The sequence below is a fragment of the Neovison vison genome, chromosome 8 (genome assembly GCF_020171115.1).
Source record: "Neovison vison isolate M4711 chromosome 8, ASM_NN_V1, whole genome shotgun sequence".
In the NCBI taxonomy this organism is placed as follows: domain Eukaryota; kingdom Metazoa; phylum Chordata; class Mammalia; order Carnivora; family Mustelidae; genus Neogale; species Neogale vison.
The window spans coordinates 29553082-29565260 of NC_058098.1; the positions used below are offsets into that span (position 1 = coordinate 29553082).

General features: G+C 48.2%; 1 protein-coding gene across 2 annotated transcripts in view; it reads right to left on the reverse strand.

Moving 5' to 3' along the window:
• Positions 1-1374: 1374 nt before the first annotated feature.
• DNAAF9 (dynein axonemal assembly factor 9) overlaps positions 1375-12179 on the reverse strand; it is a 128321-nt gene continuing 117516 nt past the window's right edge. For both annotated transcript variants that reach the window (XM_044263363.1, XM_044263362.1), the window contains exons 32-37: positions 8387-8493; positions 8010-8084; positions 6452-6657; positions 5271-5336; positions 4080-4173; positions 1375-3293 (exon numbers count right to left, since the gene is read on the reverse strand). In XM_044263363.1, the coding sequence (XP_044119298.1) occupies positions 3181-3293; positions 4080-4173; positions 5271-5336; positions 6452-6657; positions 8010-8084; positions 8387-8493 (661 nt within the window). In that variant the 3' untranslated portion in view covers positions 1375-3180. The remainder of the gene's footprint in view (positions 3294-4079; positions 4174-5270; positions 5337-6451; positions 6658-8009; positions 8085-8386; positions 8494-12179) is intronic.

Below are 12179 nucleotides of genomic sequence, written 5' to 3' on the forward strand. Positions count from 1 at the left end.
AAGCTTCAATCACACAATTCAGTTTCACTGAAGTTACAGTAGTGTTTGTAAATATGAGTTTTAAAATTTAAGTTACAAATATTAAAGCACTGAAAAACTAGTATAAAAGTGAATTTTGGCACGTAAGTGAGCTCTTCTGTCATTAGTATTTGACAACCTGGGACAAGGAAGCCTTTTCTCACCTACTTTTTGAGGTACAACTATCCAACTAGGACAGCAACACGCTGCAATACTTAATAGTTTACAATCTTTGAGTTAACTTTTCCCTTTTGAGAAGCCCAAAGAGCAACCCAGAGCTTATTACTGTGCAAAAATTCTCCAAAATCCTAATAGAATTTAGGAGGGAACTTCTTCTTGCGACCCACAGGGCCCAGTGTCCTGGCCTCAGGTCAGAGAGCCCCCAGGGCTCGGATGGGACTAACTGGACTCCATGCCAGCAGCCCCCTCCTAGGGTGATCCCTTTTCTCCAATTTCTGCCTCCTCCTCCCAATTAAAAAAAAAAAAGAAAATCCCACATCAAAACGTAAAATAACCCATAACTTCAGCGACTTCAACATTATCACACTCACTCTGGGTGATATAAAACTGAAGCTGCTAACAGGAAAGTTGGCAAAAAGCACGTAAGCCCCTGGAGGACTTCTGCCTGTCCCTAAGGAACCTACTACACCTGATGTCTCTGCTGGGTCCCTGGTATCCACTCTGAAGGTCAAAATCTGCAACACAGTGTCATGGCCCTTCCTCTGAAGACAACCTAAGACCCTGTCTCGCCACCTGGAGCTCCCAGAGGAATCCAGTGGGTATTAAACTTCACAGTCAGAACCCAGAGGCGCCTGGCAGGTTCCAGAAGGGGCAGTGCAGGGGGAGGAGTGTCCTCCCTGCCTCAGTCCTCAAAGAGCTCATACAGCTAGTGTGCCTCTTTACCGGGGGCACAGCAAGTGCGCCCCAAGGAATGCCCTTTCGCCAATGTGCCCCTTCACACCCCCGAGCAGGCTGAGGAGCGTCAACGGAGGCCTCAGCCAGTTCTGCCTTTTTGGCTTTGGAACTTCTTAACGTTTTGACTTTTTTCAATCACAGTTTCATATTCAAGTTGAGGTAATCACAGTTTTCCCTCTAACAGTAGAGGAATTGGGACAGTGGGGCAAGTTGGTGAGAGAGCATTTCTGTGGACCACGGTCAGAAACCAAGACCACCACGTAGTACAGCCCCACGCAGTGGGAAGACCCGCTTTTATACACGGGCTCTGAACCCTCTTTAAAAACTCATTTGTGCAGCAGCCAGGAAATGGCTCAAGCTTCTCAATCTAGAGCTTTCATTTAAAAGTTCACAGCAACCCACCTGGAGTAAATGGCCTATGGTCCCCCCCCACCCCCCCCATCCCACTTCTCCCTTTTCTAAGGCTGCTCAAGTTGGAGTTTTTAAAAAGAGCTCAGTAGAGCTAAAAGAAGCTACAGTAACTCATTGCTTATTTCATCAATTGCACTTAAGATCTATGTTATTGATTCTGAAGCAGAGGCAGGCCCATTGTGGACCCCAGCCTCTGGCCAAAGAGAAGTGAGATGCTCCCAAACATGGGCTCCACATCTGGGCCCTTGTCATCACCAGCTTTGGGAGCTGGGACTGGAGCACATGGGCCTTTTCAGAAGGCTTTCTTCATGCAAGATTTCTTATTTAGTGGTATTTGGAGTTTTGTTCATTTGGCTTCAAATGCAGATTATTTTTTTCTAATAGAAGTACATTTTACTGACAAGCTCTTAACACCTGCTTTGCTACTTGCATGGAGGCCTCTGAGTGACCAGGCACACAGACCACATGTGCTCCATCCTTTCTCAGTCTCTCCTCTGTGCCAGGGGCTATTCTTAAAAACCCCTCTACATTACTGGAAACTTTGCTGGTTTTGTCTATGTGCTTCTTCCTAAGGCATGCAAAAAAAAAAAAAAAAAAGTGAAATTCAGAAAGCATTTACAGTCTAGGCAGCTGAGGCGCTTAAGTCCTAACAGACATCCAAATATCAGCGCCTGTGACCCCCCCCCCCATAATTCTAATTCTGGAAGTCAGGTACGGGATGCATTTGTAATTCTCCTCTGGTTTACAGTCCAGCTGAAAACAAAGACCCTGAAAGGAATTCTAAATTGGATATTGGAATTCTTTGAAATTCCCAGTTGACAGGAGCCAAACAAGTCCAGGGCCAGCAACAATGCTTGGGGACATAAGTTTCCTGAAGTTTGTGGCTGCAAACCAAGGCTTCCCTGGCAAGGCTCAAGGGAGGGCTGAATGGTGGAGAGTGAGCCCCATTCCGGGATGCCCCACAAGTGATGAGAGCCCTGGGCCCAAGACTAAATGGTTGCAGGTGTTCCCCTCAAAAGCAAGGGAAGGCATCATAGGGAGGCTGAAGCAGCAGGTTTGCTTTTGCCCCAGAATGAGGCAAACCACAGTGAGGCAACAAGGGGAGCTCAAAAATCAACCTCCAAGGAGACCGCTTGTATCAATTCAAAAGCCACATGCTTCTGGAAAGCAACATGCCTTTCCCTTCAGTTTAGCCTATAAGGGACATCCCCTCATCTTAGCCCAAGCTGCTGGCCCTGTAGGTGGGGCTGGAGCAGGGCTTGGGTTGCTCCCCCCCAGGACTGGGCCCAAGGCCAGGCTCCTTCAATGCAAGGGGACTAAGCAGGAAGACAGGCACTGTCCACTGGGGACAGGGCTCTCCTGGAGCAATGTCTGAGGCCAGTGCCTGTGGTGGCTTGGTCCCCGGGGCATGGCGACTGTTGAGGCAGCCAGGGTTCCTTCTGCATCCCAACAGCTCCCCTGTTGTAACAAACGCTTCTCCCCACCATCACAGTGCCTCAGCAGCCCAAAGGAGATACTGTTACCAGAGACCCAGAGGCTCCGGGCCAGAGACCAGAGACCAGAGGCTCTGGGCTGCCAGCCGCACAAACAGGGCAGTCCCTATTTGCTCATTGTTCATGAGGACCCCCCACCCCCATCCCCATCAGTGGTGGTGATGCTCTTCAGCGCTGTATAGAGAATAAAGACAACATGCACTCAAGCCAGTACACAAAGGCCAAGAAGAACAAAGACAGCCCCTTTAGGGAGGGGCCTGGGAGAGCTGAGGTTCCATTATCCCATTTCTAAACGTCCCCCTCCAGGGTGGACGTTTTCCAGGATATATGGCCCAGCCTTCCCCTAGGGCTTCTGTTCAAAGAGATCGTGATACTCCTGCTGGTCCAGCTCTTGGTTATACTTCTCAATTTCCCGGTTGGCTTCTTCCACGTAGTCATTCATGAACTGGTCCATGACTGGCATTTCATTAAGGAAGAGAGCCCTGAGCTGGGGGGACAAGGGAGCCTGCCCAGGCCCAAAGGGATCTGTGGGCAGCTGAGGTGGGGGACACCGAAGGACTGAATGCCCAGCCCACACAAAGCCAACCTGCCGGGCTCTTTCCTATATACTGGCGGCACCCCAACTACAGAGAAGAGGCCAGGGTTGGCACAGGTTCCTTCATGAGGTCCTAGAGCTGAGCCCTCCAGCTTTCAAGAGCACAGACTTCTGTCCACCTTCCCCCAGATTAACTACTGCAATCACGTATAGTCTCTCCAACTTGTAGATTATGATCTCGATGACCAGAGAACGTAGGATGTTACTGCAGCTACACTGAAACTACAACGCACAGGGGCGCCTGGGTGGCCCAGTCGATTAAGCAGTTGCCTTCGGTTTGGGTCATGGTCTGAGGGTCCTGGGATAGATCCCTACATGGTGCTCCCTGCTCAGCAGGGAGTCTGCTTCTCCCTTTGTCCTTCACCCCGCTCTCATGCTCTCTCTCAAATAAATAAAATCTTAAAAAAAAAAAAAGTAAAGAAAAAGAAACTACAACCCACAGGTGCTTCAGTGATCACTGAATGAAGGCAAAATTAACCTTAATGATGTTCGACGGCCCAAATGAAAAGTCTGCCTCTGTGGCTTGCTGCGCGCTCTTAGAACCCAGTATGCTCTAGAGGGTGGGCTGCAATGGCTCTAGCAGACACCCTCTTTACGTTCAGGCTTCCACACACACCCAACCTGGCCACCACAGATTCTAAGGATACGTGGATGAAAATCAGTCTTGTCACCAAAGAAGTTGACAAACTGGGTGCCATTGTAAAAGTAGCCTGCGGGCAGGGGGTCCAGATGACGCTTCACCTGCAAGAAAATTCCTGTTAAAATTATCTGACCACTTCCTATCATTCACTCATTCATGAAAAACAGACAAGCCTATGCCTCAGCAAGACAGCACACACTGCCCCATGGAAGGCTAGATACACAAGGGAATATTCTCCCCGCAGCAGTTCTCAAGTAGTGACTGATGGAGGTTCTCGAGCTCTCATCTCAGGGAGAAACTCTGGGAGCTTCTCTGGGATTAAGCTCCACACATCTTCAGTGGTACTGGTTTGGTAACACACCCTTTGTTAGCCGTCTCCCTTCTTTCTCTCCCTTACTCTCTCAATTCTCTGTTAGTGTCTCCTAGAATCACTTCCAAAATAAGTGATCTGCACTCAAATCCATGTTCAAGGTCTGCTTCTGAGGGAACACATACTACCATGACTGCCTTCTGAGGTACCCACAGTCTCCTCCCCAGGAGCACCGAGGGTTGCCCAGGACAGGAGCTGGATGTGAAGGGACCTCCTCAAGTCCAAAGCAGGGGCTTCTGGGTCCCAGAGTCTCTCCTACCTGCTCATTACTGGGAGAAGTGGCACAGTCTGTGCTGGGGTCTGGACTCTGTGTCTCTTGTAGCCTTTGCCCCGAAGGCCCTCAGGAAAAGGTGCCAGTGGGGGCTGGGACTGGGGAAGAGGCTAGTAGTCAGCCTGAAGGCTGAGAGGCTCACCAGAGAGCCTCTCATGCTGGTCCTAGGAGTCTACCACCTGCTTATCAGCAGTTTCTGGATCTAGACAGTTTTTCCTGGGCTCTGTTGCTTTATCTGTGGTTTATCTAGCAAGGAAGGGTGGGAGGAGAAAGGACTTCTGTGGCTGCTTCAACAGTGTGTCAAAACAGGGCTCCACATCACCCCTTCCTCCCACAGGCACTGCTTCTCCTCTATCTCATGCTCAGGTCATACCAGAGGTCATTCTACCCTCCTCCTCTCTTAGGCTACAAGGCTGGATGGTCTGAGGTTCCTCCCTCTGTGGTTTAAGAGAAGGAAGATCTCCAGCCTGGTCTACAAATAGCCCCCTCACTCGGGGACTCCTAAAGGATGGAGCTGTGCCAGCCCAGGATAGCCCTGGGGCTCTTAGGGGACTCACGTGGATGTTCCTGATCTCCTGCTGGGTCAGCATTCCCCTGGTCTTCAGGGCTTTCCTCTGAGGCTTCTGTGCAGAGATGGAGGAAGGGAGGGGTCAGGTCCCGACAGAGCTGAGGGAGTACCTGGGCGGGGAGGGCTCAGGGTTCTGGGGGTGACATGACTAAGATCCCAGCAGCAGGGAAAGCAAGCACAGGCAGCGTCGTGGTCTGAACACACATCCTGTCTGCCCCTCAGGGAGAGCACTGACCACCACTTTACCCTGTGTGCCAGGGGAAACAAGCAGCAGAGGGAACACCAGCACTTCTGCAATAGCATGTTCCTGTATCTGCAGAGCCTCGACTCTAAGCCCCACCAGGGCCACGTATGCAGACAAAGGGACAACATGAGGTTCCCTAGTCAACCATTTAGGGGTTTACCCAGTTTATCTGGGAAAGATAGAGCCTACATACAGCCATCCCTCAGTATAAAAGACAGATTCCAACTAAGGACCCAGGGCCCAGCCAATTCTGTTTCCAGAGTTCTAAGTCAAGCTAAACCTGTGAGGCTGTGCTAAGAGGCCTAGCACCCACAGCTTGCGTCATATGAGAAGATTTTACTCCAGTCTGGGTTTTACTTTTCTTTGCAGTATTGGGCTAAAGATGCTTGTATGCCTCTATTGGCCAGCATCACCTTCCCTTGCGCCTGTTTCCAGTGCCCGGGCTCACTGTTATCAGTGCTTAAAGTCTTGGTTTACAAATAGCTGTAAGCGTATCTTTGTTGTTTCTCTTTTCTAGAGCGAGAACCCAAGTACACAAGGATCCTGGGTTCAGAACACAGGACAGCCCCTGAATTAGGTTCAGCTAAGAAAAGACATTTTGAGTTTAAACTGCCAGGCTGACCCAGGATCCACATGGAACCACCAGGTTTCAACCAGGTCCCAGTTAAGCCACCTAGTAACTGCAATTTGCCTTGGCGAAAGAATTAGAAATGGCTGTAAGCCCAGGTCTGCCTCGAGGTTCCCCTCAAGGTTCCTCCCTCGAAGAGGTTCCTCCCACTTGCAGAGCATCCCTGAAAGTGCCAGCTGAGCCTGTGAAGCGTAGACCAGGAGAGGGCTCCTGGAGGGGTCTCTACCCGCAGGCCAGGAGCAGCTCTGAGCTGTGCTGGTCACATCTGTGCCTGAGGTGTCTGGGCTTTGAAAACCACCTGCTTAGCTGACTGCCGCAGCCAGTCCTTGACGCTTTCTTCCTTCAGGGAGCAGCCGATGAACACGAGGTAACACTCCTGCTGCCCGTTGCTGTCTTGAGTTGTGCTTCGGGAATCAGGTGGTGGTGAGGGTCCCTCCAAAACCGGGACAATGCTCAAAGAATTGGCCAGAGTGTTGTGGCAGACCTCCATGGCCCTCTCAGAGTCTGCAGGGAGAACACACGTAGTCCCTGAGCCCCCGCTACACTAAGCCTGTAACGTGCAGATAGCTGGGGACAGATTGCTGTGACATATGCAGGAGAGAGAACTGCCATGATTCATGGCAAGTTAAAAAGGATGAACTAAGAGAGGGAGGAGCAATGTAAGTTTCTGGCTTGGCTGATTTGGTAATCAGGTGGACATCACTAACCCAGAAGGGGACTGTAAGAGGAGAGCCCCTTCGGTCTCAGCAGAAGCATGAGAGGCCAAGGGAAAAGGGAGTGTCAACATACAAGTGGTACAGAAGGGTCACATAATAGGAACAGGAAAGCTAGGACTGTTTTGTTGTTGTTGTTGTTGTTGTTTTTTAGGTCCCCCTAAAAAGCAGGATGGGAAAGGGATCCAAAACAAAGAGAGGTTAACTGAGTAAGGTTAACTGAGAGGTCTAAATAAAAACGAAAACAAAGTGAGAGGGAAGGGGAAGGCATTATGACCTTTGAAACAAGGAGGAGGATGTCTGTTGGAGCCTGAGGGAAGAAGGCTTGAGTAAGGGGCTGAAGTTTCAGATTCAGTAACATAAATAAAGCCAAAGACATGGGTTAAGGACCTTGAGAGATCTTTACACAGGTGACATGGTCCCATGCTTACAACTCTCAGTGGCTCCCTATGGCAGACACTGATGGTTGCCTGTCCACCACCTGCTCTTTCTCGAGTATCAGTTCCCCAGAAAGTATGGCAGCTCAATCCTGGGCAATGAGAGAAGTCTGCTGAGGAAGAGGCAGGGGGTGCCTCAGTAAAAGGCGTCTGTATTGATAAAGCCACCCACAAGAAAAGCCTATCAGCTGGATGTTGTGTTTGGAGGTGACACCCAGATCTGTAGCACTACCTGGCAATGAGGGCTGGGAACCTGAAGACAAGCTGACATACCAAGAATGGAAGAACACACATTACCTGTGTCCTCGGTGGCATCGCTATGCTGCCTGACCTCCTGACTTCTTATGATGTAGCTACCACCAGCTAGTTGAGTTGGTGTTTTCTGTTACAAAAGCTAAAAACAGACATATTTCCACTGGGCCTCAGCCACAGTGAACCCTTTCTGCTTCCTGCAATATGCCTTGTTTGCCTTGGTTCCAAAGGCCATCCAGGGGTAAGATAGAACACATCCTGCACTGTGGAGCAGGACCTGCAGAAAGGTGCGGGGACTAGAAGAGCCACTGGTGTTAAGCCCAGATGGGAGGGTTTTTGAGAGAGCCTGAGAGGTATCTGTGGTCTGCAGAGCACCAGTAGAAGCTGTGAATCCACATCATGAGAATGTGAGCATTCCATAGTGCAGGACTCTTAAACCCAACTCCCCAGTTACCTGAAAACTTCACTTTGCCCAGGATGTGGTAGATGTTTCCAGAGAAGGGACTTGGCTTGATGGAAGATTGAATTGCTGGTGGAAGAAGAGGACAAAGCTGTCACCAACCTGGGGGCAGAGGCCAAGTTTGGGGCACACAGCTAGGAGGGTTAGGGAATGGGAAGGATTCCCATTCCAGGGATTATAGGCTATTCCTCCATCAGACCCTCCCAGTGGCTCTGCCACTGTTTCCAGGGGTAGGGCACTCCTGGACTCTCAAATCCCTCTGCCTGTTTTCAGACCCCAAGAAGAAAAAACAGCACACATGAACTAAATGGTGCCGGGAAGCAGGGACAACTCTGACATACTCTTTTATCAGGGTCCCAACCAAGGTTTACCTTTACATTTGGCGACAAAGCGAGTCTTCTCCAAGGGACGACCAAACCATACGCAGATCTGAACCATTAGTGGAAAGACTGATCCAGAATCAAATTTACCTTCATACCTTAAAAAGTTTAAGAAGTTGTAAGTACAAGTAATTGGGGCTTTGAATGTTATTATATACCACTCAGGGATGAACTACATATCATTCATCCTATAATATTTGAGTTCTTACTTATGTGACATTTTGCGTACACAACATTTATTTTAAATATGTGTATGTCTCTTTCACCTTGACTGGGAAGCATGGTTTCCCCATTAGAGCAGGGAGGTCTGTAGACTAGCAGTTCCATGAAACCAAAGACCCCATCTATGTTTGAAGCCTACCAGTGTGCCACCTGAGATTGGGGGTTCCTCCTGACACCCCTGGAGCTCTTCCTCAGGGCCTCAACTATACCCCACTTTTGAGCTCAGCTTAATAGACCATACATTTGGATGTGCACACTTTCCAAAAGGAACTAAGAACTGGAGCATCTCTTCTCTATTTTTTCAGTTTTGAACTCAGCAGATATAATGCCAAACACAGGCTCATTAAGAAGATTCCATGTTGGGGTACCCGGGGGGCTCAGTGGGTTAAGCCTCTGCCTTTGGCTCAGGTCATGATCCCAGGGTCCTGGGATCAAGCCCTGCATTGGGCTCTCTGCTCAGCAGGGAGCCTGCTTCCTCCTCTCTCTCTGCCTCCCTCTCTGCCTACTTGTGATCTCTGTCTGTCAAATAAATAGATAAGATCTTAAAAAAGAAAGAAAGAAAGAAAGTGGTCTGTGACTTAGGTGGGGAAAAAAATTAAAAAAAAATAAAGAAGAAGAAGATCCCATGTTCAGGGGCACGGGGCTGGCTCAATTGATCTTGGGGTTGTGAGCTCAAGCCCCACGTTGGGTGTAGAGATTGCTTAAAAAAAATTTTTTTTTAAAACACATGCCATATTCAGAGTATCTAAAAAATTAAAGTTTTTATTATGGAAAATTTCAAACACATGTGAAGATAGTGCAATGAACCCCTATCACCCAGCTGCCAAAATTATGGAATTGTCATTCCTTCTCTTGAATTATTTCCTTGAGATGAAACCCCATGACAGAATCAATCCAGGAAAGGGTATAACCATCTCAGGGGTAATAGTTTACACCACTCCCAGCAGCAGAAGAGTGTTTCAGTTTCACAACAATTTCCCCCAACAATGATTCTTACAGATATTTTTGGTTAAGTGTAATAGATGTCAAGCCAAACAACAGTGAGGCATCATTTTACATTTCTGAATATTATTAAAAGTGGAATTCTGTTACCATGGCTGCCATTTATACTTGCTTTTAAGTGAACTGTGCCGGGCGCCTGGGTGCCTCTGTCAGTTAAGTGTCCAACTCATGGTTTCAGCTCAGGTCATGATCTCAGGGTCATGGGATCAAGCCTTGCCCAGGCTCCGTGCTCAGCATGGATTAGATTCCCTCTCCCTCTCTCTGTCCCCGCCACTGTCATATACTCTAAAATAAATAAATAAAATCTTCAAAAAAAGTAAACTGTCCACATCTATATGGACTGGGTTACTTTTCTTCAATATCAGAATAAGCTTCTCAAATATTATATTAACCCTTTGCCAAATATGATGCACACATTTTCTTCCAGTCTATATTTTATTAATTTCCTTTGCTTTAAAATAGCTCTACAGATTTGAATTTTATATCACATGTATTGTTGAAAGTATCTTACTCATTATGCTTTCTTTAAAGTAAGGTGCTGGTATAACATTTTTGCAGTACTGATAAATTCTTCCTGCCCTCTCCCAAGATATGGGAGACCACTGGCCTTTCTGGCTTCTTTGTTTAGAGCCTGAATCCTTAGGGAAATTGGGAGGGGCCAAGAAAAGAGTGAAGGTTTCCCGCTAGACTAGAAACAAGCCTTCTACCAGGGGAAATGGGGGTGGGGTGAGGTAGAGGTGCACAGAGAGAGTTGTGGGAGGGGAATGGCTGAGAATATGCAGAGCACAGAGCAAGCACATCTAGAGCTAAACCCTATTCACTCTGAGTGGGCCCTGACTCAGTGAAGAAGGGGGGAAAATATATAGGGATGAGTAGGAGTCTGATGGCTGCCATCTTGTTAAAAGATGAAAATATCTGATTCCTAGGAAGGAACTCAGAAGGAAGAGGAGCCAAAGGTTGATTGTAAGGCCCCTCCAACTCCGATTCTCTACAAGAGCTGATCTTCCTGGTAAAGAGAAGGCTTCAGACTTTAGATTCACAGAGTCTTCTAATGAACACTTTATACTTGGCTCTCTCTAGGATCATTCTGCCTCCAGGATCTGTGCCCTGAGCTAAGTTCATGTGCACAATGACCAGAATGAGTCACCATGGACTACAGAATGGGTGCTTCCCTAGGCACTAGGTGGAGACAGCAGGAATCTCCGCACCAGGCCCAGAGGTGTGGGAGGAGAAGGGTCAGTAGCCCCAGTCACGGGAGAGGAAGGTTTCACCCAGAAGCTCTACCGTTTCTTTTTAGCTAAGATATAACTTTCTCGTTCAGGCGTAAGGGACGATCCACTCACCTATGGTTTAAGCAAGTATGATCTAACTCAGAGGTTCCTTCTAGAATATGCCTAAAAATCTTCAGTTTTACATATTGGACTTGTTTGTTTTACCAGCATAGTACAAATCAGTTCTTTGCTGGTATAAAATACTGGTGACATAAGGAGTGGTGTGGAGGACATAGAAAGGTGTCTGGGGAAATGAATGAGTAAGGAAAACAAAGATAATCCAAATCAACAGGAGAATACTTCTGGCCAAGCTTTGGTAATTGTCTTCCCTTGAACCTCGGAAACAGCTATCCATTCTATACAGGAACACGCGCAGCATGGCAGCTGAGCATACGGGCTCCGGAGCCACACGAGCTGGGTTAGATATGCAGCTCTTTCACTTATCAGCTGTATGAATTTGAAACAACATTTAACTCCTTGCTGCCTCACTTACATTATCCTTAGAAAGGAGGGAAATAATGGAGTCTACCTTGCAGGCTTAGGTTGAGGATTAATGAGGTAACACAAAACAGGTAGAGCTCTTCAGGTAGCACTGTCCAATAGAACTTTCTGTAATGAAATGGAAATGTTCTGGATCTGCGCTGTCCAATGTGGTAGCTGCTGGCCACAGGTAACTACTGAGCACTTGGAGTGTAGCTTGTATGACTGAGAGACCAATTTTACTTAATTTTTATAAATTTACATTTTATTAAATAGCCAAATACGGCTGGTGGCTACTGTCCTGGAGAGCTTAGAACAATGTGAAGCACAAAGTGCGTGTTCAAGTGATGCTGGCACTAATGTGACTACAGTGCCCTTGGCACTATCTTTCCTCCTCCACTCCCTTTTGGAGGAGAGGGTCGCATGTTGTGAGGCTGCCAGGAGAGAATAAACATCCCCTGGGCCACAACAGCAGGGAACCTACCTGTCAGGTGGAACCCCCCCAGAGGACTGACTGTATTCTCAGGAGCAACTCTCATCTGGGAAGGCTGTAACTACTTGGATCCATGCCAGCCACCTCACCCTCACTAGGGGCTAGAAGAAACAAAGAACATGGTGTGCTTGGTGCCCACAGGGCCACTCCCTAAGTCTCAACATCCAGCAAGGCTCCCAAGTTGGAGCCCAAGATGTATGGAGCACTGGGCTCCTAGCAAGACCAGCAGCTGCTGGGACATGGCAGGCCATCCAGCTGCCACTGTCACCCTTGCAGAACACCTGAAATTTCTTCTTTCTTCCTCCCTTCCTTCTTT